This window comes from Notothenia rossii (assembly GCF_949606895.1).
Source record: "Notothenia rossii genome assembly, chromosome: 7".
Classification (NCBI taxonomy): domain Eukaryota; kingdom Metazoa; phylum Chordata; class Actinopteri; order Perciformes; family Nototheniidae; genus Notothenia; species Notothenia rossii.
In genome coordinates this window covers 52,619,859-52,647,565 of record NC_136905.1, presented here as the reverse complement: position 1 = coordinate 52,647,565, position 27,707 = coordinate 52,619,859, and the positions used below count along the sequence as shown (strand labels likewise).

Genomic DNA, 27,707 nt, shown 5'->3' with positions numbered 1-27,707 from the left:
CAAAGTTCAGTCAAAACATTGACAACAAAATCGGAGAAGCCGCTTGATCATGGAGGGCGAGGGGTGGTGGTGCATATGCTGCCACCCCAGCAGGCACGTGCACACAGACATCAAAGTGGGCTTGAGCCCCTGCCCTTTTTCTTCCTCCAGAGAAAGTGCCCTTTTCACCCCCCTTTTATTTTATTTGTCTAAATGAATATATATCTACTGCTGTTTGCGCACACAGTTCCCCTTTCCAAAAATATATTGATTGAATACAACATTAAAATATCAGGTCGGGAGATTAGACTGTGAAGTTCTGATGCTCTCTCTACCTACCCTCCCTCCCCCCACGTCTCCTGCACAGCGGTGCGGACAGTCATCGGCAGTCACTTCAGACAGACAGGTAGCAGCACCTCCCACTTTACTGTGCCATGTTATGCCGGCTTTTCTTGGCTTATTTTTCGCCTAGGGCGCTGAACTGTAGAGGGAGCGCAGGGGTGCAGTCCAGATCTTTTTTCTTTTTTTTTTTTAATAGGCCTATGTATATTTTTTTATTTTTGTAGGCGCCCCCCAGATTCCTTTTTTTTAGGCGCTGCTCAGATCAGGATTCATTAGTTTTTTTGAGAATATGAAAAATAAAACGTAGGGGCGCCCCAACACTGCACCATCCCTCTCTATGTTTTCTTTGGTTCTGTTCATTTGTGTTTCGCGTGTCGCGCGCGCTCCCGTTTTGAACGAGAATTAGAACTTCACTGTCACAACATGAAGCGGGGCAACCCCAACAAAAAGCCGTCTGGGGCGCATTGGAGAAGGCGAAGAAAGGGAGAGGAGGAAAAAGTCCAGGAAAACAGAGGTATGTCTGATGACTGTTTGTGTTTATTGGCATTTTTCAAGCAACGGTATAAAGCTAGCTAGCTAACGTTAGCTAATGATAGCAGCTGATATATAGTGATAGAAGCTAGCAGATGAGTTGCTTTACCATCTAGCTTGATAGCTCTTTTTACACCAACTGCACTGTGTGGTTTTTCTTGTATTCATTATATATATTTATTATTATTAAAGCTATCTATTTTGTTCCATCTGTAGCTTACAAATGGTAATGGACACAAAATAAGTCTGCTAAATCATTAACTAGCTAGGTTATCACTTAAAACATATATTTTGCATATTTGGGCACAGGAAATTATGTCAGCTAGTCTGAACTGCTCAGTATTATTGCAGATAGATACCTACTACATTATTCTCTGTGTAATTTCCAGGTGCATTGTTAAAATATCTGGGTAATCCCACTCCCACCACTGCACAACCTGAGTCTACTGCATCACTGCCTGTAGCAGGTGAGTTCAGTCAAGTTTTTTGTGATATTTCCTGTTGAGTTTATTAGGGTTGTGGGTAGTTCATACAAATGTTCACACCTGGAAGCTTCCCAGCACAGTACCACAGTTTTCTAATTTATTATTGCACATTACAATAGCACCTATATTACTTATAATGTACATGTTAATATAAAACAGTGGGTGTCTGACTGTATCCATGCATGTTTGACTGTCTGCAGGTGAAAACGTATCACTACTACCTGTCCCAAGTGAACCTGCTGCTACACAATCTGCAGGAGAGACATTGGTCCCGAGTACCACAACACAGTCTGCAGCACGTGAGTCCAGTTTATTATTGCACATTACAATAGCACTTCTCTTACTAATAATGTACATGTTAATGTAAAACACACACACACACACACACACACACACACACACACACACACACACACACACACACACACACACACACACACACACACACACACACACACACACACACACAGTGGGTGTCTGACTGTATCCATGCATGTTTGACTGTCTGCAGGTGAAAACGTATCACTACCTTTTCCAAGTGAACCTGCTGCTACACAATCTGCAGGGGAAACATTGATCCCGAGTACCACAACACAGTCTGCAGCACATGACGCAACAAAGGCAGCAGCTGTTGACCCTGCCGACTGGCCATCCATGTCTGATAAGGTAAGAACAGAGTTTGTGAGCAGAGGACCCTATCAGGCAAAACCACACTTCATTTTTCCAAAAAGACAGGATGGGAGAAGCTGCCACCACCAATACTTTTATAGAAAACTGGTAAATGGGAAAAGAATCAAGAGAAGCTAGCTATTGTACTCACAGAAAAACGACAGCCTTTACTGTTTTTGCTGCAAGCTGTTCTCCCAGAAGGAATACAAATTAATCAGTGCAGGACTAAATGACTGGAAAAATTGCCACCAATTACTGAAAACACACGAGAACACTCCAGAACATACTAAACACATGGAATCATGGAAAGAGTTAGAGTTTCGATTACAAAAGGAGAAAACTATTGATAGGACTGAGATGGCGCTTACAGACATAGAAAGGAAGAGATGGCGTGAGGTGGTAACAAGGTTGGTCGCCATCATTCAATCATTAGCTGAGAGAAACATAGGCCTCAGGGGAACATGTGACACACTCACAAACCCAACAATGGCAACTTCCTTAAAGAAGTGGAGCTGATGGCAATGTTTGACCCTGTAATGAAAGAACATGTTGCTAAAGTCAAAAGGGGTGCATGCCATACCACATATCTCGGAAAAAATATTCAAAATGAGTTCATGAATGTATCGGTGAGAGAATAAGTGTCCACATGATTGAAGAAATTAAGAAGGCTAAATATTATTCCATCATTCTGGACTGCACACCTGACATTAGCCACACAGAGCAGTTATCAGTCATCTTAAGGATTGTTACAATGGAGGAGATGCCACAAGTTAAGGAACACTTCATGGGGTTCCTTGTCGCTGAGGAATCAACTGGCGAGAGTTTGTCATCCCTCATCCTTGACAGGCTCCAATAACTGAACATCCCCTTTGAGGACTGTAGGGGACAGTCTTATGACAATGGTGCCAATATGCGAGGGAAAAACAAAGGAGTTCAGGCCAGGTTACTTGAACTAAACCAGAGGGCTCTATTCGTGCCATGTGGCGCACACACTCTCAATCTGGTGTTAGCTGATGCAGCGAAAAGCTCCCTAGATGCCACTGGATACTTTGGCTACCTCCAAAAGCTTTTTACATTGTTTTCAGCATCCACAAAGCGCTGGGACATTTTGAAGAGCCATGTCACCACTACCTTGAAATCATGGTTTGAAACCAGGTGGGAGAGCCGGGTCAACAGTGTGGAAGCTGTGCGATATCAGGCTCAACTTGTTCGAGATGCACTTTTGGAGGTGAGGGACAAGGTGTTACGACTGATTAAACGGGTATGAACTCAAATGCACAACTCACAGAATTTAACAAAAAAAAGGTTTTATTCAAACCAAAGCTCAACGATAGTGGTACAAAAACAAAATCACTCTTAAAGAGGAAAAACACTAGGAGCATGAACAACAAAAATACTTAAACAAGACGTGGCTCAAAGCTCTGCTTGGGGTTAATCCTGGATTGCTAATGCTGGTGGTAGTCACAAGGAACGAAACGAACTGGCACAGGACAAAGGGAGACGAGGACAATAAATACACCAGGTAATGGAGAACAGGTGGAAACAATCAGGGGCGGGGTCGACAATCACAGGAGTGGGAGACACACAAGGAAGGGAGGTCAGAGTATCTGAAACGAGAGGGAAGGTTACTATTCAAAAATAAAGGGGAAAATCACTAGACCCAGACAAAAACTAACTAACATAATTTGCGAGACATGACACAAGGCCACTGACATAATGATCAAAATAGAGGCACAGTCTTTGGCTGACGAAGTGGGGTCCTACCGCTTCTCCATTTGCACTGTGGTGTGGTACGACATCCTCAGTAAAGTCATACAGGTCAGTAAGGTCATGCAGTCTGTGTCAATGCAACTTGACATCGCAGTTGACCTCCTGAGAAAGACAAAGGCCACCCTGGAAGACTACAGAGCCACTGGATTTGCCTCTGCTCAGATCAGTGCTAAAGACATGTGTTAGGACATGGATGTGGATGCTGTCCTCAATGAGAAGAGGCTGAGGTCAACCAAGAGGCAGTTCTCTTATGAATCACCTGATGAGCCAATGGCCAATGCCCTAAAAAAGATGGAAGTTACATTTTTCAACAGGGTGGTTGATGTTTGCATCACTTCCCTAGATAAGCGTTTTGAACACCTAGAAGAAGTTCAGACAAAGTTTGGGGTGCTTGTCAATGTCCCCGAACTTCCCAGAAACGAGCTGACAAAGCAGTGTCAAACACTGAGCAACACCCTGAGCTCTGGCGGACAGTCAGACATAGATGGAAAAGAGTTGGCACTGGAGCTGATTAACTTTCCAACTCTCCCCTCACCCACAATGACCACCCTGGAACTGTTGGTGTTCTTGGAAAGGAAGAACCTGAGGGAGGTTTATCCTAATATGCGGGTGGCCCTCAGGATCGCAGTCACTATGCCAGTAACAGTGGCTTCAGCAGAAAGAAGCTTCTCAAAGCTGAAGTTAATTAAAACCTATCTGAGGTCTACAATGGTCCAAGAACGCCTCAGTGCCATCATCAGCATTAACAGTGATTTTTCTCGTCAGCTGTCATATGAGGGTGTTATCGATGAGTTTGCAGAAAAGAAGTCAAGACGAGTGCAATTCTGAGTGTTTAAGTCAAACAAGTCAGTAAGGTATTTATTTATTATTACAATATGTTTGTTCAAAAACAGAAATGTAATTGTTCTTTTTTTGTATAAATCGTTTTTATGTATTTGTTAATATCTTTTCATTTATTTTATTTTATTTATTTATTATTACAATACGTGTGTTCTTAAGTGTTCTTTAAAATATTTCTATAACTCCTTCTGTGGAAGCTACTTGTTTATTATAAGATGTTTGTTGAATTATAACTAAAGCAAGTGTGGCTTTTGTATTAGTGTGTAGGGTGGGGGGGTTGGTGTTTTCAATGTATACTATAGGACAGTAAACAAAAAATATCGTTTAAAAACTGGAGAGATAAAAATATGAATACATAAATGAATGTTAACTAGGTCAAATAAGATATGAATGAACAACAAAAATAAAATAAGTTACATTTATTGGCTATGGTAGGTTATTGGTTATGTTCACATACTCATTTGATTATTAAAATGTTAACTGATCTTTTTCATATGGGTGTTTTAGAGTTGTACCCCATAGATCTAGTAGTAATTGTGTGCTCAAAGTGCACCAGATTGAAGCATTTTACTTTAAAATGTTGAAACATTTCTTCCCGGGGGTGCCCCCGGACCCCCCTAGAGGATGTGACGTCCATCCCCCAATTCAAACATGTTCGTACAATACTGAATACATTTGAAGCCTTTTTGCCTATGTCAATAAGTTTCTGTTTTTGTATTGTATTCGTCTTTTGTAGAGATTTTTAATTTATTCTTTATATATTCTATGGGGGGGGGGGGGCGCCAGCTAAAATCTCGCCTAGGGCTGCAAATTGTCTAGAGCCGGCCCTGCTCACTCTGACAGGACACTCAGTACTGAGTGTGTCAGAGAGGAATGGGAAACATCCCTCAAATACAACGAATAAAAGAACAGGGGGAAGACCAAGATGCAGCAGTGCAAATGTCCTTCACTGTCATTCCTCGGTGCAACGCCGTAGAGGAGGAAAATCCTCTGGTGCTGTGCGCTTTGATCTTCTCCGGGGGATCCGCCCCAGAGGAGACATACGCCTGTGACACAGCCTCACACAGCCAGTGTGACAGGCGTTGTGCAGACAGAGGGTGCCCTATTGAGCGCTCTCTGTAATGCACAAACAGACGAGCTGCGTAAAGCAGCCGTGCGTGCAATATAGCATGACAGCGTGCGCACGGGACAGAGGAAATTAGATGTGGCTTCTTCCTTTGATGTGTGAGGAGGAGGAAAGAAGCCATCCAAAGTTATCACTCTCGATCTAAAAGAGCTTGTGTTCACCTTTGGCATAAAAACCGGGTTAGGGCGCAAAACAGCTGAGCTGCCATCTCCTTGGATCCGGAGACATGACGGAGCCACAGAGAGAGCAGGCAAATCATTCACCCTTTTAGCTGATGTCAGAGCCAAGAGCAGAGCTACATTGGCTGACAAAAACTTCAGGGGAACCTGATCTAAAGGTTCAAATGGAGCTTTAATCAGTGTGCGTAACACTAAAGCCAAAACCCATTGAGGCGCCAAAGCGTGTGACACAGGTCTGAGTCTCTGTGCTCCCCGTAGAGAACGTTTTGTCAGAGGGTGACTAAACACCGTGCTGATCCCAAAACCTACGTGGCAAGATGAAATGGCAGCAGCATATGTTTTGACCGTGCTATAAGCCAATTCCTGTCCAGCTGGAGGAACGACAGCACGAGGCAGGGGGCCCGTAACGGGGTCCAGGCTTTTCCCTACACACCAAACGGAACATTGTCCATTTGGCTGTGCCTGTGTGTTCAGCAGCTGCGCTGATCGCTACTTTGTTGTCTGTTCGAAATCAACACATGTTGATTGTACAGCAACGGGGCGAAGTGCTGGATTACTTTCCATACGGAGAGTAATTCCCGCACGTTTATATGGAGAGACATGTGACCCGGCCACTGTCCCCCCACTGCCTGCGACATGCACGTTCCTCAGCCTGCGAGTGATGCGTCTGTGAACACTGCGGTGTGTGACTTCTCTCTGCTCAGGGGCACCCCCACTGACGTGGAGATTTTTCCAGTGGGTTAAATCCAAACCCACAAAAGGAGGAATGTACACCATGCGTCTCTTCTGACGCACAAGGTCGATACGCAGGCGAATGAACCACCTCTGGAAGTCTCCTCGCTGTGAAGGAGAACCAGGGGGATCACCACGTGACCAGCTGATATCATGCCTAACAGCTGCATCACAGAGAGGGCTGTCACCGCCCCGCGGGGTGTGACGCGCCGGAGGAGAGCTGTCCGAGCTGCCTAAAAATCAATAGGTTTGAAAGACAGCCGGTTTATGCAGCGAGCCATGCTGCCTATAACCCACAGGTTAGGGGCAGCCTGCTTACCCGGTGAGCCTTGCTGCTTATTATTATCCATCTGTCCATCGAACACACGCGTCGTCACTCTGAGTAATACTCTGAGAGCGCGCGACATGCTCTGGATGTGCTGTGGTTGTCATGGTGACGAGCTACGTCAGCCTCCACACACTGCATCTCACACCGGCTCTCATCCTGTCTCTGTTTAGGAGAAGGCTCGTAAACTGGACATTGAGGTGCGTTTCACGCTCAAACCTGCTGAGGAGTTAGCGGAGGTGTGTGCAGTGTTATTCACAAATTGCGTAATAACAGCCCTAGGCTCATTACAACCGTGTGTAGTATAGGCACATCTGGAACAGAGGAAAAACCGTGCTGCCTGCTAACCGACAGGTTAACAGCTGCACCGGAGGAGAGCTGTCACTTTCCCCATTCTCTGCTGTGAGAGTTGCGCTCTCATGCGGGCTGAGTTCAATTCCACTCCCAGTTAAATGTCTGGGAGGGAAGAGGACAGCTCTTCTTCCAGTTGACAATGAAAAACCCAGGTTTGACAGCTGAGATACGAGCTGTATCGTCTGAAAAACCGCTTCCTCCCTGGAGCGAGCCAGCCACAGACGGTCGTCCAGGTAAAATAACACTCTCATCCCCATTCTGAGTAGCTGCTCCAACCGTCTCCACCCACTTTGAAAAAAGTGCGTGGAGCCAGGAATGAGAAACGCAGGAATTTGCTGTGTTTCGGGATGATGGTTACGTGGAGGTAAGCATCCTTCAGGACTATGGATGTGAACCTCCCTGGTGAACACACTCCAGAACCTGTTTGATCGTCAGCATGGGAAAAAGGCCATTGCCTTGTTGGACACTGACAGATCGAGGATGGGTCTCATTCCCCCCGCCCCGTCTCCTTCGGGACCAGAAAATAGCGGGAGTAAAAACCCCGATTTTCTTCCCCTTGAGGAACCCTGGAGAAAGGCTTTCTTTAACACGAGTTCCTGCCGCTCTGCATGGAGCGCGAGACACTGTTCCTGTTGACACTGTTGTGATGACAGGATTCCCTGTATCCCGTAGAACTGTGGGGGGGAGAGGCGAACTGCAGAGACTACCCTCTGCCCATCTGCCTGCTCATCCATCTGTCCATCAGACACACGCGCCACCACCCTGAGTACCATACAGTACTCTGATAGCGCCGGGTGTACTTTCTCTGGATGTGGTGTGGTTGGTGACAAACCACACCAGAGCCCTCCACACGCTGCATTTCACACAGGCTCTCGTTATGTCGTCGTTTAGGAGAATACTCGTAAACCGCGCATTCACGCTCAACACCACTAAGGGATGAGCGGAGGTGTTTGCAGTGCTGTCCACACGATGCGTAACAATGGCCCTCCGTGGGCTTATTACGACCGTGTGTAGGAGGTGTCTGAGACAGAGGAAAAATCCATGCTGCCTAAACCCCAAAAAGTTTAAGGTAGACGGATTTGAATAGCAAGCCCTGCTGTTTTATTAACCGATAAGTAAAAAAAAAACAGCCGGCTTAAGCAGCGAGCAATGCTGCCAAGTAACCAATAGGCTATTGGCAGCCGGCTTAACCGGGAAGCCTCGCTGCATATTAACTTCCCTCTGTCCATCTAACACACGCGTCGTCACTCAAGGCACGAACCTGCTCTGGATTTGCTGTGGTCGTCATGGTGACGAGCCACGCCAGAGCCCTCCAGACGTTGCATTTCACACAGGCTCTCCTTATGTCGCGTTTAGGAGAAGGCTCGTAAACCGGACATTTAGTTCACGCTCAACACCCCTGAGGGATGAGCGGAGGTATGTGCAGTGCCGTCCACACTGTAATAATGGCACTCGTGGCTCATTACGACCATGTGTAGGAGGTAGGTTTGGGACAGAGGAAAAAAATCCGAGCTGCCTAAAAACCAATAGGTTTTAAAGACAGCCGGTTATGCAGCGAGCCATGCTGCCTATAACCGACAGGTTAGGGGCAGCCGGCTTACCCGGTGGGCCTTGCTGCTTATTATTATTATTATCCATCTGTCCATCGAACACACGCGTCGCCACTCTGAGCAATACTCTGAGAGCGCACGACATGTTTTGGATGTGCTGTGGTTGTCATGGTGACGAGCCACGCCAGAGCCCTCGTCGCCGTTGCCCGTGAAGCAGCCCAAGAGGGGCCTGGACCGAAAAGGCTGCAAGGGGGCCTCCACACACTGCCTCTCACACCGGCTCTCATCCTGTCTCTGTTTAGGAAAAGGCTCGTAAACTGGACATTGAGGCACGTTCACACTCAAACCTGCTGAGAAATGAGCGGAGGTGTGTGCAGTGCTATTCACACAGTGCGTAATAACAGTCCTTGGCTCATTACGCACTGTGTGTAGTATAGGCACATCTGGGACAGACGAAAAACCGTGCTGCTATAACCGACAGGTTAGGAGCATCAGGTTTAAACGTCGAGCCCTGTTGTCTAATAACCGACTGGTTAATTACAGCTGGCTTGTGTCGCGAGCTCTGCTGCCGCGCTAACCAAACGTTACAGCCGGCTCAACCGGCGAGCCCCGCTGTCTGCTAACCGACAGGTAGCAAACAGCTGGCTTATGCACCTCCACACGCTGTATTGCACAGCGGGTCTCATCATGTCGCCGTTTAGGAGAAGACTCGTAAACCGGACATTGAGGTTCACGCTCAAATCTGCTTGAGGAATGAGCGGAGGTGTGTGTAAGAGGCACATATGTGACATAGGAAACAAACCCGGCCTGTCTAATTAACCGACAGGTTTTAAAGACAGCCGGTTTGAGCCGTGAGCCGCTTAAGCTGCTTTTTTTATGTCATCCGTAGCAGAGCTCTCCTGAACCGGGGGAACGGGGAAATCTCATTAGGCGGCTGCCTTTCCGAGTTCCTGGAGAATACCGCCTATCGACAGCAGAGCCGTGATGGCGGATAGAGGGAACCTAGGCTCGGCTACCGGGCTGACACCGGGCCCCCGCCCCGTCTCCCCCGCCGGAGGAGAGAGAGACAGGGCGGGGGAAAGACATGGTGGACCGTGAATGGAGGGGAAGGAGTCGCCTGACTGCTGCCCGTCACTCGGATCCAATAAATAAAGGGCTTGGTCCACAGAGTAAGATTCCTGGACCAGCCAATCATCCTCGGCCGCAGCAGCGAGAGCGTCCACTCTCCACTGTCTGTGGGCCAGAGGGAGACGGACACAATGAGTGCACGACACCTGGGGAGTGCAGTGAGAGCCGCGTTTGCGTGCTCTAATCCCCGGCAGGAATCACACCGTGAGCTCCGGTCGTAACTCATATGTCGGGTTGACACCGGGCCCATGCCCTGTTTCCCCCGTCCGGAGGAGAGGGAGGATGGGCCCAGGGGAACCAGGAATGTTTGCTTTTCAGTAAACAGCTCTGAAAAGAGCTTTGTGCCTGACAGTGCTTCTGCAACGGAGTGCTGAAGAAAAGTGGGAGTAGATGGTAGGGCCTACTTCCTATTTATACGGAAGTAAGCCCGGAGGTGGGGCCCACGTCATAGGTGGGCGTGGATTAAGTCTGTCAGTGCTGCACACGTGCAGGAGGGATTACCCAATAGCGATAGCCTTAGAGGGCAAAGCCTTATACGATATAGAACTGCCAGTGCCTCGAGTTTACAGCTAATTAGCTAAAAGACAATAACAAATATAGTTAACTATGGTATGGCTACTAGCTAATGGTTAAGTTAGCTCAAGGTTTAGCGAAGACAATTTATCATCGGCATAGGATAATGAACTGTACTTAAGGGGAGACACTTAAAGCGAATACAGTAAAATGTGTATCTAATAACGTCATCACAATCGCCACATTGATATGTAAATTAGGCGTTAACTAGGCTTAATTAAAATGCGCTAATTTGCATGCAGTTACCAAGGCATTGCAGGTGAAAAGGATAAAACAAAAAAACATATCACCTCACAACTTCCCCAGATAATTACTTACGTCAAGCCAGTATTTTCCCCTGAAATGTTATGTTTAAATGCAGATTAGCTTTATATCTATAGATGAATTCAGACATGCAGTAAAACGAACACCATTTATATGTGTTTCTTGAAAGTTTTATTTCCATTCGAGTGAAAGAAAACATGGAAGCAAAATAGACCAAAATAACAAGTATGAAAAAACGATATTTTTGCCTGTAATGTCCTGCCTTAAACAGTAACTTCATAATTTTGATTGTTGGCTACTCATTTAATAACTATTGAACTAGTTTGTTGTCTGCTCTTGTGCACTGTGAATACTAAAGAAGACCATTGTCTCTGTGTTAGCTGATTATTTTGTAGAATTCTGTTGAGTATTAAACAATTGCGTGAGTGTGAGGGTATTACAATAAATTGGTCAGTAAGTCAGAGACTATATTTAACTTTTTTGTTTTAAAACACTTTTTTATAAATTATTATGGGAAGTGCCCTTTTTCTCACTTGAGCACCTGCCCCCCAAAATGTCTGTGCACGTCCCTACACCCCAGTTGGCAGCTTTGTTTTGAAAGAAAAGTGTTGGCTCATCGGACATTTATGAGAGAAAATCCCTAATGTCCGAGTGCAAGTGAATGAAAATTAAACAACACGCGAGCCTTGTAACCCCTCTCCCGACCATGGCGCGAGCATGGAAATGTGATTGTCATTTGAACGGGACGGGGCAAAACGAGAAGCATTCGGTCTACAATGACAGAGAAGAGACTGTCAAGTTTGGCTGTACTCAGCATTGATTCAAAACGCACTAAAGCTTTGGATCTTAATAAGCTTGTGAGCAGTGGCGGACTGGCCCTCTGTAGAATCTGGAGAATCACAGAACGGCACCGAAGTGAGGCTCACTCCCCCCCGTTGACAGTTCACTAGCACCTCCCCCCCAAGCATTCGAACGTGTCACATTTTTTAACAATCAATTACTTTGATTATGTTCCGGGCCACCATCTAGTGGCTCAGAAAAATATTGTCCCAATGCCAAACTTACTTGCTGACCCCTGTTTTAGTGGTTAAATTTATGTTTTCTGTTGGATAATCGTACACCTGGGCCCTTTCTCATTTCTCTAACTCCCCACCTCGACTCCTATCCTCGACTCCTATCCTCGAGACTTAGTCCCGCCCACAGGAGATGCGAGCGGAGGAGCCGAGGAGGGGAGTCGAGGAGAGAGGAGGGGAAGCAGCAGGCGGTTAGAGAAATAAGAACTCCTCTCCTCTGAGCGGTCATTTTAAAGAGACGTCCATTAATGATGACAGGAGGCACAGCAGCATTTAATTTTAATTCATTCACAGTGCGGTATAATGAGACAATAACAGGCTACAGATGCGGACACACACACACACACACACACACACACACACACACACACACACACACACACACACACACACACACACACACATATATATATATATATATATATGTATATATTTTATATAAATATATACAATTCAGAATCAAACAGAGCACTCTCATAATAAAGTAACACTATCAGAGACTGGATATATCCCCCCCCCCCTCTCTGGTCGCTACAATGGGGAATTAAAATTACGGGCCAAACGTTTTATTTAGTTATATTACAAATATTAAAAGTAAGCATAGGACACCAAACCAACTGAGACCCGTCTGTCCGCGCATCTACGCACTGTACAACACACACACCTACACACTCTACCACACACACACCTACACACTGTACCACGCACACACCTACACACTGTACCACACGCACCTACAGCTCCTAAAGCATATAATCAGGCTACCGCCGTTGTGTATTTTATTATGTGAAGCACTAAATGGTTTTAGAAAAATATTGACTCTTTGTTTGTAGATATCTACTAAACTAAAGCAAATAAAGAGAGTAGGCCTGTTATACTGACTGATATATATTTTACACACTGCTCTGCTTTCTGCACGGACTTCACAGCTGTTCTCACTGTAAACATCGCGTCGCGATGAAAGCAGTTACTAAAATAATATCCAGGGGATGCATGCGGAGCTGTCATTGGCTGAGATAAGTCCGGCCGTGCGTCACGACTCTTTGAAACATCTCTGTTCCCGGAAATGCATCTACGAAGGAACCGTGGAGGACCGTGGAGGACCCATCAGTGTCTCCTCGGTTATAGCTCCTCCAGAGAGCCTCCTCGACGCTCGACGCTCGATCCTCGGCCCTCGGTCCTCGAAGTGCATTTCGAGAAATGAGATGTCCTTCAACAGGGCGCGCTGAAAGTCATTTCCGGGTCACTACCGGAGGACCGAGGAGTCGAGGAGGGGGATTTGATGAAATAAGAAAGGGCCCTTGTTTTAATTACTGCACTTTTCACATGTGTTTTGTTACTTTAAAATCCAGCAAGCCACGTGCCCCTGGTTCTAGTCTGTTTGTTCCAACTGACCTCTGAATCCTTTTTTGGTGTTGTTTCCACAAGTTGTGTATGGCTGCTAATGCACAGTGATGCTTGGAGCTTATTGCTAATATCATAGCTAACATGCTCGCTATGACAATGCTAACATGTTGATTAGCAAGTGTACTTTTTTCCGAGTTGATCGTCTTAGTTTATCATGCTAGCATTTCCTTTTTAGCAGTAAACATAAAGTACGAATGAGGCTAGCTGGAAAGCAATTTTTTTTTATTGTTTCTCTTATATTTCCCATATCCCTCTGAATGATTAGTGCCCATGGAGTGTCATTCCTGGAGAACACCAGCTCTACTACTGTCTCACACTGACAATAATACCGCAGTTCCTTTATCTTTCTGGGGAAGCTGTGATCATTGAATTTTTTTTTTACATTTTTAGAATATCTCATGAACAAAACTGTCCATTATTTTTGCAGTTCAAAATTATCAACAACAAAAAAAGAAATGGTACACCGCAACTAAAGGTTCACAAAAATGTTTCCTTCATTACTTTTCCCATCAACTCCACTTTAAAAGTCAACCAAGTAACAGACCCAGACCTTCTTCAGTGTTTATCATACAACTGTTTTTGACAACAGAACAGTTGTAGAGTTCTTCGGGGGCTCATTTGGAGACTTAACAAATGTTGAGGTTTTTGCATCTGTTAAGTTCATTTTGCGCCTTTTAATGTATTCGTACACTTTGGGCGAAAGAGTAGGAGCCATCCGGGTCTTGTTAATGGAAGGGGCCGTAATGTTTTCGAGTATCTGATTCTCCTTCACCGAAGGGGGGTTGGTTTGAATGGTATTCAGGTTTGTCTTCCTGTTATTTAATGATGAGTTGGTTGAAATCTTTCGGGACTTCTTCTTCTTCTTCTTCTTTTTTGGAAGACGAGATAGTGTTGAGACTCCCACCACCTTCAGTTTAATTGGGGCTTCAGATATTCCTGCCATGTTCCGTGCCTGGCAACGATACTCACCAGCATCCTTGTACGATAACCCGTTCAGGGTGATTATGGACCAGCGAACTCCAACTCGAGGAGATTCCTGCATAACTGGAACATAACGAGATGCACAATCTTAGCTTTAAGAGACCAGAAACCAATGCAAACGTTTTAACAAGATAGCATCACTTACAACTTTCTAAATTCCTGGGTAGCTGGTCAGTGTCCTCAGGGATTTCTTGTCGGCAACAATCTGCACAGAAGTGAACCAAATGACAACATGACTTAACTAATGCTCAGATGTTAGTTACATCACTTATTCACCGGAGCTTGACCCTGGATTGCTTACCAGTATAGGCTGTGGTTTTGATCCATATCAGGGTCGGTGTTGGGTACCCGGTGGCGTCACAGCGGAGGATTACGTTGCTGCCCAGTGGAGAGATGACTCTGGTGGCTGCAGGCTGCACTGAAGGCCTCATACAGAGGGACAGATCAGCCTCGGTCATCAGAATCCCAGTCTGTTCCAGAGACCGGCGGCATATCAGCAGCTGGTCCATGAGAACTATAGGACTCCCCATGGACATGGACAATGACATCACCATGGAGATTTGGCAGTCGCATAACCAGGGGTTGTCGTGGAGGCCTGGAAATTAAGGACAATTTGACTTATTTACTTAATTCCATTAGAAATGTTATTGAAAAGCACTGCTCATGACCATTTTTCAATTGGATACAATAATTGAGTTATGCACTGTTAAGAAGTTGTCTTCTTTCCTTGACCACTATCCCTAAAAACTACTAAAGTGGGTTGTTTATGGTGATTTAAAGGTCCCATGTCATGCTTTTCTGGTTATTACCCGTCCCCTTGTGTGTTATGAAGCTTTTTCTGCATGTAAACGGTCTGCAGAGTCACAAACCCTCAAAGTACACCCTGTAGCGAGTAAAACTCTAACACAGAAAATACCTGTCTATATGCTGCCCCAGAACGCCTCGTTGGAGATTTCTCTTTTTCCATTTGTTTCTTCCGGGAACCGCATGACGTCATGCGGTTTCCGGAACCAAAATGGAGCAATCCGCGGAGCTCCTCACACACCAGGATCCCTTTGCGTCACTATCAAACGCAGTGGGGGTTCCTTTAGCGTACATTTTCAACCAACAGGCAGTCCCATTGACTTGCATAGAGCTCCCTGAACACTGGTAATAGACGAGTTGGGATCGCGGAGAAATGCTCTCCGCAGACCCATTCTCTCAGCGTTATAAACCTTTTTCTTACTCAATATCAAGCCACACTTATTGTTTTTTCTTCGGCTGTGAGTGTTTGTGTGTGCTCAGGATGAGTTTTGCGCTGTCTCGCTGTTTCGCCGACCCGGAAACCACACCAGTAAGCCAGCTCACTGAGGAGCGAGCCTTGCAACGTCCCGACCAATCAGAGCACACTGGGCTCACAGGGAGGGGGGGGCAGGAGCTCCAACAAGCCGTTTAGGACAGAGAGTGAATACCTGGTGAATACACATACTTTAAAGAGATGCTGTATGAGAAACCAATGTGAGTTTGGAAAATTGCACAATATAAATCTATTTTAGTAGACCTCAACTATGGAATTATGATCAGTAGAAATGGCCATGACATGGGACCTTTAAGAAGATTGTAAAAATGCTCATTAGAATGATATGGGAAAAGAGGGGAAAATCACTAATGACATTTTGCCTTAAAAAAAGTAGTAATATTTATCTCTGTTTTGGATAGAAGTGGTTTTGTCAGATGTGTAGTAGTAGTAGCATTTGTTTATTTGTCCCCGAGGGGAAAATGGGTTGCAGCACATCACAAGGCATTTAACCTGTTAAGCCCTGAGCCTGTTTTTCAGGTCTCAGGCTCGAAAATGACATGCCCAGAACAAATTACTATATCTTCACTTCTAAAAGGGGTAAATTAATAATCTTTTTCTCAAAGCAATGATATACCTGTGAGTTGGATGTAGAAAAGTCAGAATCAATATTGATGTTTTTGTTTTAAAGTAAATTCAGATTGAACACAGTAAATAAATGTAAATGATATATTCCGTCCAAACCTCTGGGGTCATTTGGGTGTATTTGGTCGATTTTGATGATTGACACCTCTTTGTGACCAATAGAGCCAATAGAATCGAGTGGAAGTTCCTAAATTCATCTAAACAATACCATTGGTGAATGAGAGTGATGCGCAGCCAGGGTGCCCAAAACCAGAAGCTCTCATACACTCTCGTAGCTCTCATAGCAGCTATGAACACTCTGGTTATTTACATAAATGTTATGATGGATTATCAGTAATCATTTCAAAGTCACATAGAGACATTGGATCAACCTTCAGCAGCATTTATATGCGTTTTAATGCCCTTGAACACAACTTTTTTATCAGAAAACAGCAAAGGTAAGACATATTTGCCGTTTTGGCTCCGTAAACGCTATGAAGCTGAAGAGCTAACACCCCCCCCACCCAAACAACACGTGGAGTTGTGGAGTCTATTTTTATATAACATTACAAGATTCTTATTATTACATTATTTGCTTATTGTGCTCATTGTATGTGCTGTGACTTAGGAATACATACTGAACCCAACAAAATGGTGACCTACAATGTGATTCTGGGACCTTATAGATCAATTAAAGATAAGAGTCTTGGACCTTATATAATTAAATATAAGAGTCTGGGACCTATGTTAAGAATTAGTGATCAACATAAGAGTCTGGGACCTATGTTAAGAATTAGTGATCAACATAAGAGTCTGGGACCTATGTTAAGAATTAAAGATAAGAGTCTGGGACCTTATAGATGAATTCAAGATAAGAATCTGGGACCTTATAGAATTAAACATAAGAGTCTGGGACCTATGTTAAGAATTAGTGATCAACATAAGAGTCTGGGACCTATGTTAAGAATTAGTGATCAACATAAGAGTCTGGGACCTATGTTAAGAATTACTGATCAACATAAGAGTCTGGGACCTATGTTAAGAATTAGTGATCAACATAAGAGTCTGGGACCTATGTTAAGAATTAAAGATAAGAGTCTGGGACTTTATAGATCAATTAAAGATAAGAGTCTGGGACCTTATCAGAAAATAGTTTAAATCCTCCGCCGTGAGGCTCCACCGCCGTGTGGAGGCTGTGGGTTGGGGGGAACGAAGATTAGGGCAAGAGATTGGATTTAAAGTAAGATATTTATAGTAAGTGAAGACTTTTTACGGAGAGCCCGTCAAGACGGCATAGGTTTAAAAGGGCGATTACGTTAGGTGAGTGACAAAAGCTTAATTGTCTCATTCCTTCCCATGAACTTACTATATTATCCTAAAATGGTGGCAGGGAAAACTTAGGGCACATAACAGAATATATAGCATTTGGTTGCTAAAAATACTTTTTACAGGGAGGCGTGTGGTGCAGTGGGTTGTGCGTTGGTGTTCGGATCAGGGGAGCACAGGTTCAAAACCCACTGCAGTCAGTATGTCGTTGTGTCCCTGGGCAAGACATTTCACCCCAAATTGCTCCTGTGGGGATTGCCCACAGTATTGAGTATGTAAGTCGCTTTGGATAAAATTGTCTAACAAGTGACATGTAATGTAACACATTGCTAAATGACCAAGACTTGTTACACTGTTTGATTAAAAGAACAGAACAAATAGATAAGAAAATGTGAAATAAGGAGAGGTTTTGTAAAATGGAGAAGTCAGATTGAAAAGGACAAAGAACGTATACAGGGTGTGGCACATAAGAAAGAGAGAGTAATTATAAATTAAGGTTTGGCTCCATATGCTGGACATATGGTATAGTATTTTAGTCAGAACTAGAACCACTGTGTTCAAATGTAGAACTATTACATTTAACACATATTTGTATATTTAAAGCATTACACATAAATCATTTTGATCAGAAGTACAAAACGGATTAGTGATTAATCCATAATAATTTAAAGAATCTTTAGAGTGTAAACAGATATGGAAAAACACATGTTTACACTCAAACAATTTTCATGTCTGGATTATGGACAGGGCATTTAGATAATACGAATAAGTGTTCACTAAAAGTGATAATATTAATAATTATAATAGAAATAAAACATAGGCCTACTCTTGAGTCAATTTACATTGTTGTGATCTGTTAGTATGCTCTCTGCTGGTTTTTCACTGTTGTTCTAAGTAACAGTAGGATTTAAAATACTGGAGAATATGTGGGGATTTTCTTCTTGTGTGAAATATATGGAGCTTGAAATATGTGAGTATTTCATTTTATAGGAGAAAATGGTTTACTGAAAAAGTTGTTTTGAGTAAATATGTTACAAATGGTTCAAATAAATTTTTTTAAGGAGTTCTGTAATATCATTAGGAGACATTCATTTTGTTGTTAAGATGGCATTTAACAACCAAGACAGATAGTATGATTAGAAAAAGACAGAGAGGAAAGGGTGGGATTTATTTAACCTCAGTGTGCTAGAATTTCTATAGGTAATGCGTCCCGAGACCTGGACTCTCTCTCTCTTCCTGTCAGACGGCTAAGACCCCGACCCGCCTGAGCAAACAAAGACCTAACCCAAGCAGGAGACTCCTCCTTCTCCATCGAACAGACAGAGAACCAGAGCTGAACCAACAAAAACAAGACTGCATCAAGAACTGCATCCAGAACAATCTCCACCTGTGGCATCCAGAACCAAAGCTCCATAAAACAGCAAAGAGACTGTAAAGGAGGAGATGAAATGCAAAGCAGTACAAGCACAGTGGCATGATGGGGGCTGCAGATTTAACTGGGCAGATGGCTGCATTAAAGAGTTACAGCAAGCGCCACCATCTCCTAATGGTCATCCATTTAATTAGTAATGCCCCGAAATTTAGAGATGTTAAAAAGTAAAAATATACCTACCATAAGTGATAATTCCTAAATTCAACTACAAACCATTGATGAAATGACTTCTGTTTTTAAATCCTTGATAAAGGAAGGAGTGATTGTTACATGTTGATACACCCAAGGTTCCACACACTGTTAGGGAGGTTAAACGTTTTTCTTTAAGTAGAGCAGAATTGAAGATAAATTAATATAATGAGTTATGAAATACATGGCAGAGCTTTACAGATCCTAATAATGTTTTGACTCAAGACAATAATGATATGCACAAGGTTCGGAAATAGATCTATTATATATTTTAATATAGATTAGGTGTTAATAAACTGCAGTAGTAGTACTATAAGGAAGTTACATTTTTGGCTAACAAATTTCAGGAAATGTGGGAAACAGCTGTCCCAATGAAAAGTTAGAGATATCTTGAAAATTAAAGTTGTAATCGTGAAGTAATAAATGATGGCGCTCCATATATGACAGATTGTTTTAGACAAATGATACTGGTCTCTGCAGAGCACGACACATGGCCAAAAAGACTGAGACCAAATGACCTTTGACCCTGACTGACAGTGTGACTTGAGAAAAGCACTGTCAATGACTGACTCTGGGGTAAATCTGACCAAACTTGACCTTACAACCTAACAGTGTGAGTGTGAATGTATGTCTGCATGTGATCAGTGTAACTGCATGATTTAAAACAATGACTAATCAAGCATGTGTTTGGACTAACACATTATTCTGGGGCTCTGTGGGAAACAAGAGGTTTCCTAAAATTCCACAAAATTGGAAAACCGCACATGTGACCTGTTTCTAATCTACTTGATGCTATTGTACTCCTGCAGGCAGTGGCGGTTTGCAAAATGTGAAGCTCAAACTAAAATCTGAAGATTCTGTTTCTTTTAGGACTGAAAGATGGAGAGAAACACTTGTTTTCACTGCAGTGCTTGTGGAAAATAATGTATGTACATTTGTGAATAATGTTTGGTATTTTCTTATAATCAATGGTTACCTGAAGGTTTTCTTCCCATACAGGATTTTGTTACACATGAGTTCATGTGTAAAAAGGGAGAGTGTGTGTATAATGTATATGGCTGTCAAATTCACAATCTACATTTTTCATTTAGGGACTGAAAGAAACCTGCTGCCCCAACTCGGATGTTCAATCTGACCATTGATTGACAGTTTTAGAATGATCCTGCTCCATGTCTATAAGATACTGTTTGATGAATGTTGACATGTTTCTAAATATTGATTGAATTATAACAGGTAACGAAGATGCAGAAGCAGTGGCCAAGGGGCTACTGTGAGAGATGTAAGTCCAGAATGGGAATACCAAAGAAGTTGACCTGTGATGATGAAACCATTTTGTAATGTTAAGCTAAAATATAGTAATGTAATGAGACAGAATTTAATTTAGACAACATCCCACAGACAGCAGAACTAAATGGTCCAAGGAGGGAGTTTTTAAGCTAAAGACAGCATTAGGGTGCCTCCTGGTGAGTTTAAAGCTAGAAACCAAATATCAGCAAGTTTTGAATTAATATTCCTCTGTCAACAAGGATGTGGATGGGGTGAACTATATCTACTATAACCAGCAGAGATTCATAAATTACACCAGAGACGCAGTAAAAATAAAAATAGACGTAGATTAGATTCACACCTTAAAAGGTGTGAAAGGACGGATTTGTGGAGTCTATTTTTATATAACATTACAAGATTCTTATTATTACATTATTTGCTTATTGTGCTCATTGTATGTGCTGTGACTTAGGAATAAATGGAACAACCAAAGAGTACGAAGTCTAAAACCGTGGTATCTCTTCAGCTAGTCTTGACCAATCAAAAATGTACGGGGACCGCCCTGTGTAATAAAATGTATTGTCGCACGAGGTTCGAGGCTCTTGACAGATTTGGTGGTTACAGATTACAGCTTTGCTGCCTGTGATTCCCAAAGATGTGATAAGTCCTTGCCCAAGTGATATATATCTTTTGCTCTCTTTACAATAAATAGTTCAACTTAGAAGTTGTCTGTCTTTTCTGGAATTCTGAACCCAACAGAGTGCATTTCAAATGTGTTTCCTCCGGCAGACAGATTGTTGTTAAACAACTGTATAGGTACTGAAGGAAATACTGCAAAAAGGCCAAACTGAGCAACAGGTTTGTAGGAGAAAGCGTCCAACTCTAACAAAATGGCTAACCCAGTCTCACGGCATTTCGTGTTACAGTCACAACATTTAATCTATTGATTCGTGTTCACCAACACGATTTTCCCCTTTTTTTTGTGTCACACAGAACGATTTTAAAAGCAATGTATTTCTATTGGTAGTATGTTTCGTACCTGCAACACGTCTTTCTGTCCGGTCGGGTCTTGGAAGACCGGAAGCTGTGTGGTTCATAAAAAAATGTTCTTACTCAATATCAAGCCATGATTATTGTTTTTATTTTAAATCGTCTAATGTCAGACTTTTTTTACCGTCCGCGAGGAAAATAAATGGGGCTCAGAGCCTCAGAATACTGAAATCTGTATTTTTAAAATCTTTTTGTCCTTCTAATTTGTTATTCTTTTCTAAATAACACACTGTTATTTAATCAACAATAACCTGTTAGGCCCCACTGTTATCCTTGTTTTTATTTATTTGTTTAATTCTATAATCTCGGGTTTTTTGGCATCCGTCAGAAATTGAATTTCAAAATAAAATAACCGGAAACAGACGTAGGCCTGTAGAGTGGCGAAGTCCCTCCCCTTCCGGTGGACCTCCATGGGACCTTATTTCGAAAAAGGATGTATTGAAGTCAATGGAGAGAGAAAGATTATCTTTCGATCCCGTTTGAATTTTGCCACAAATTACACATATGATGTTTGTCAATTTAAAAGAAAATGTTGCAAGTCAAAAAAATTAAATGTATCGTAAAACTGTGAAGTAACACATTTGTTTGTGTGAAACGCTTAATGAACTACATCTCTGGCTCTCGCAGACTCTCACAACAACACACGTCACCAACATGGCCGTTATCAGAAATTCAAATCAATGTTTTATGGCATAATTTAGTTTAAACATACCGTCAGTTTAAATGCTGTTTTATACTGAAAAACCAGAATTTCTCGCGCAGAATGTCTGATGTCAAGCTTTTATTCTGAAAATCCTTCATCTCTGGTTAGCATTTAGCATGTGGCTAATATTCCTTTCCCTATAGAGGTGAATTTCGAAGTGAAATGACACGGAGTGATGCACACCGAAACCTACTGATTGTACACTACATCTATAGACTTCGAGATATTATTATTGCTGAATATTAAATAAAGGTACAGTTTATTTTAATACGTTTTGTTTACAGACGTGGGTAGCATATGACAACATCCGGGACTACCGTAAATGAAAACTGCCGTAAAGTATTTCCAGTATTATTAAAGTATTGATTAGAGCCGTTAAAATGTATTAAATGAAAAGTCATGAAAGAGATAAGGAGGAGAAAAGCGTGTTTAGTTATTTATTGAATGTAAAATGTCAAAATCCTCTGTTATGTGCGATATCGGACATTGGTGAAAGGAGGGCGGAAGATTACGCCACAGCTGCCATTGAAGAGGAGGAGCCAAATGAGATATATAGTCAGGCGACGGAGCCTTGTGGAGTCTCTTCTGCTCGGCCGACACTGCGAGAGGGAGCTTCCCTCTTCCTCTCTCTGAACCCTCTTCTGCTTGTAACATTACCGCGCCATTTTAATTAAAGTACCCATTTGAACCTTCTCAGAGACTCCATTGGTCTCCTTACTTTTAAAGCTTCTCTCCTGAACAAAGCTAATACCGTCACTACTGTCTTGTCAAAAAAGTGATTGGCTACCCTCACTATCACCACAATGAAACATGTCCAGAAGAATGTCATGCAAAGCTGCCTGCCTGCCTGCCTGCCTTCCTTTGATTCTCTCTGAACTGCCTGATCTTTTTAATGTTTAATGTCAACCATTTCTGCAGATAGCATGAAGTAGAACAGATCGCCGGTGCTAATGTAGCGTTAGCATTTGTCCCCCGGGCTTAAATGGTGTATTATAGAATGATCACCCCGGTGTGACAGTACTCTTCAAAGGGTTCACGAAATATGACAAATACTCTTATTGTTTAACATTTTGGGTTACTTAACGTTACTTCATATTAAGGCTAATAAAAATGACAAGGCTAAGACTGTAATGCTAACTAACGTGCTTGCTACTAGCTAGGTAGCTAACTTGATCCAGCCAGCCACTCCTGGTCCTTTCATCAGACGGGAAGCGACCCATTGCTGGTATGATTACAGCCTGGTACTAAGCACACAGGCATCTTGTTAAGGCCCAGATACACCGGCCCGAAATTGGCAGTAAATGGGAGTCGGGCCGAACATGAGCGTGGGCACGCCCTATTCGGAGTGGTGTGCGCCGCACCGTCGGGTCTTTTCTGCCGACCTGACGCCTTTTCTTGCCGATTCAACATGTTGAATCGGCGTCGGGAACACCACCGGAAGTCGGACAAAGGGATAACACTGATTGGCTGTTCAGCTAGCGAATCAGTGCATGAGAAGCGTTAACGGAAGTGAGGGAGGTAAACAAATGATTTAAAATGGAAGATGGAACACACACGGACGGCTATTTCACCCCATCGGTTTATAGAGCTCCTGTTCGTTCATGTTTTCAATGGACGAGATTGAAAATGGAAAGAAAAACGCTATTTGTTGTTTGTTTATATCACGGAGTCTGTTCTTCTTCTCTGTCTTCCGGTTGTTCCGGTTGTTGACTCTTTTGAATGATGAATACACACTACCGCCGCCTGCTGGTAAGGAGAGTTATTGCGACTCACGCATGCGCAATTCATACGTGCTCGGCTCGGATTTGCGGTGTGTTCCAGTGCGTGAAGTCGGCAAATACGCAGGAGAGTCCGGCGACGCAACAGTCGGTGTCGGCGACTTCTCAGGTGACTGGCCGGTGTATCTAGGCCTTTAAAGTTATCTTATTTGAGCTATCTCTTATATTTACCAGAGGAAAACAATTATGACATCAGTTATGACATCACTTATGCGACTCTGGGATTTGTAGTCTTTATATTTGCGTATTTTTCATAGTCCTATATTTCAACAGTTTTACGACAAACTGTGACTTTTTTGACATGGAAATTATTTTTTAAGATTGAGAAACATCATATGTGTAATTCGTGGCACAATTCAAACGGGATCGAAAGATACGTTTTCTCTCTCGATGACTTCAATACATAATTTTTCCGAAATAAGGTCCCATGGACCGGAAGTAGATGGGCGTGACTTCGCCACTCTATATGGGACATTTCGAGCATCATTGCGATACACACCCACTGAACTGATTACCCAAGATCCGCAGCTATGGTTTAAGGTCAGTGATTGGATGTTTTAGCCGCAATGCACGTTGGGATATGTTGTTAATGCAATATGAAATCCGAAAAACATTTTGGGGTTTAGGATGGCCTGAAGACACTACACTAACCATAATCCTCAGCTATCGTTTGGGACTACAGTCCCGTTGCTTGACAAACCCTGTGATTAATCTTCAAGCTCTGGGATTGGATGTTGGAGTGGCAGTGCACCAAGGTTACGCCGAGCATCAAACAGCTGTTTGAAATGGAACAAAACCACGCCAGACTAATTCTACTCCACTACAATTCAGAGGTTAACCTGGTATTTTTACTCAACTACTTTTATTTTAATTACTCTGCAGATTCTGATTAATTAATGATGTGAAATATAAACAACCCTTAAATCAGACTTTAGTTACTCCTGAGTAAAATTAAGGGAAAGGTGATTGTCAAGTGCCAACAATCAGGAGAGATATTTGATAGTTGGTGATAATTAATATGTATAATATCAGTTAAAATAAGTGCTTCAATATAGTTAACATTGCAGGTAAGCAATATATTAGACGTTAAGTACTTTGCCAGGCTTAATATTTATGTGTAGGTACCCCCAAAGCTTTTTTCTAATTTAAAAGAAGAGTATCCTTTAATGTTTAAATAAAGGTTAATTAGTTTTTCTGTTTTGCACATCCTCCTATTAATATCTTTGTACATCCGGCACTAAACTGTTTTATTGTAGAGATCACTTACAGTATCTTCTCGATTTATTATATTTTAAATTTCTATCATTGACCTTCTATTTTCCCCCTATTTTGTATGTACTCTTAATATTTTTTTTATCAAATATAACATATTAAAACAGTAATTCAATAACGTGCTTTAACCACTAGGCGGTGCAAACAAGGTACAGCAGTGTTTCCCCTATATACCAATAGTGGCGGCGCAGCGCCGCTGCTGAAATATGAGCGCCGCTGTTAGGGGGCGCCAGCCAGGTACCAAAACATATATATATGTATATTTTAATTTTATTTACTTTTTTTTTTTTCTTAAAATAATAACAGTGGCGACCCTTTTTCATTTTTGATTGTTTGTTATTTGGATTTGTAGTATTTGTGTTACTGTATGTTCAATAAAGGTGTATTTTTGCTAAATCTTGAGACATTGCCACTGTATGTACTAGGCAGGGCCAATGTATGGCACAGGTGGTCGCCTAGGGCGCCAGTAGTATTATTAGTAAATGCATTAAAAAAAGTGACAGGTCACACCTCCCCCAATTATACAAATGAGCTAAGTCCCGCCTCCCATTTGTTCGAGGTGTGAGATCCCAAGTAGGTGTGATATCCCAAGTAGGTGTGAGATCCGTCGATAGGAGGGGGTGATGTGTATTCACAGGTTTGAAAAAGCCCCCACTGTAGCGCCTTATGGCGTCACTGTAGCGCCTTATGGCGTCAAAAAAAAAAAAAAAAAAATGCTGTTTCAATCACATTAGTATGCATAAAAAGTGACAGGTGGGCCCGCCCCCAAGTGTGTGTGTGTGTGTGTGTGTGTGTGTGTGTGTGTGTGTGTGTGTGTGTGTGTGTGTGTGTGTGTGTGTGTGTGTGTGTGTGTGTGTGTGTGTGTGTGTGTGTGTGTGTGTGTGTGTGTGTGTGTGTGTGTGTGTGTGTGTGTGTGTGTGTGTGTGTGTGTGTGAGAGACGGTCTCCCCTAACCCCTGCTGTGGACCGGGGCTACATCCTTCTTCATCAGACAGCCCCTTTCGAACGGAAATCTAAGCTAACATCTACTCTCGTCTCAAAGCCTCCTTCCTTCTGCGGTGATGCCGGCAAATGCTGCCCCTCTATGCTAAAGTCACCATACAAACTTTATTGTCCTATCTAGATCTTAGATTAAGGTTTTAATATGATTTGTGTTAATTAGTTTACTAGCTATGAGGAAGTCTCTGTCTACATTGCAAGGATTAGACAGATGGTTGTAATTTTTTGAGCCATTGACCTGGCTAAGGGTTTATAAGGATATCTAGTTTCTACAGCAAGAGAAAGATGATGATGAACCACCCTGGCATTTCTTCTCTGCGTTTTCCTGACCTGGATCTGATCCTGAAAAACTCTGGTAAGTACTTCATATAATTATTAAATGTTGTATGTTGTGTGTTAAACAACCTCTGTGTATATATTGTATTTATTGTGTATTAGCAATATGAGTCATAATGGTTTTTAAGTTTTGGGGAAACTGTTAACTAATGTTGAAGTACTTTAGTGGATGGGATGGAGTCTCACACAGTGTCTGTGAAGGTGTGTGTGTGTGTGTGTCTGTGTGTGTGTGTGTGTGTGTGTGTGTGTGTGTGTGTGTGTGTGTGTGTGTGTGTGTGTGTGTGTGTGTGTGTGTGTGTGTGTGTGTGTGTGTGTGTGTGTGTGTGTGTGTGTGTGTGTGTGTGTGTGTGTGTGTGTGTGTGTGTGTGTGTGTGTGTGTGTGCGTGTGTGTGTGTGCGTGGGTGACTGTGTGAGCCTGGCCCTGCCCCCTCTTCCCCCCTTCCTGCCATCTTATCACTAGACAGAGGGGGGATGGAATTTAAAAACAGTTACCTTACACTTGTATTTGTTCTCTCTAAAACACAGTGTCTGTAAAGGTGGGGGAGACTGTCTCCCCCCTTCCTGCCATCTCTCTGTTTCTGCTGATGTGTAAAATATACAAAATAACGTTTTATATACTTACTCTCTTGTTAAAAGGTGATGAAGTTTGCAGCGTAAGCCAGCCATCATTGTTCTAGTTTTAAGGTTTTGCATACCCCAAATTGTGTCTAAAAGTATCTTGGCAAGAGAAAAAAGCCAAAATCCGCCTAGGCCGTTAAAAAGAAACCGAATTCCTTACAAAGTACTTCCTATAACACTGTTTCGATGAAACAATGCAGTCTTGATAACTTGACTTGACTAACATTACTTTTTTAAATATATGTTTTTAGATACTTTACTTTGATTTCTTTCATGTTATTTTAACACAACATTACTTTTTTCATATTTTTTCAACATACTGTGATATTTTGTTTTTGTCTTTCTCTCCTTTTTCCATTATATTTTTGAAAAACTACATAGTGATTTTTAGCAAAATACAACATGCAACTAATACATTATACAATATTACGACATTTTGCAATATTTTCCACACAATATACTTGTACCTTTTTTTTGTAGGGCTTCAAGATATTTTGCATGTCATTCATAAACACGGTGTCATCTTTCTCG

At 42.6% G+C, this 27,707-nt stretch overlaps 1 protein-coding gene and 1 long non-coding RNA gene across 2 annotated transcripts in view; one reads left to right on the top strand and one right to left on the bottom strand.

Moving 5' to 3' along the window:
* The first annotated feature begins 510 nt into the window (after positions 1–510).
* LOC307045771 lies at positions 511–5,382 on the top strand. The gene is made up of 5 exons (XR_013809989.1): positions 511–835; positions 1,242–1,319; positions 1,538–1,636; positions 1,849–3,246; positions 3,711–5,382. It is a non-coding gene; the product is annotated as an uncharacterized lncRNA (long non-coding RNA).
* Positions 5,383–12,230: 6,848 nt separating this feature from the next.
* Positions 12,231–27,707, bottom strand: part of lrit3b (leucine-rich repeat, immunoglobulin-like and transmembrane domains 3b) — a gene marked incomplete at its 5' end in the record, with an annotated part of 67,670 nt that continues 52,193 nt past the window's right edge. The window contains 3 exons of the mRNA XM_079692804.1: positions 12,231–14,371; positions 14,454–14,513; positions 14,610–14,903. Coding sequence (XP_079548930.1) covers positions 13,893–14,371; positions 14,454–14,513; positions 14,610–14,903 — 833 coding nt within the window. The 3' untranslated portion in view covers positions 12,231–13,892. The remainder of the gene's footprint in view (positions 14,372–14,453; positions 14,514–14,609; positions 14,904–27,707) is intronic.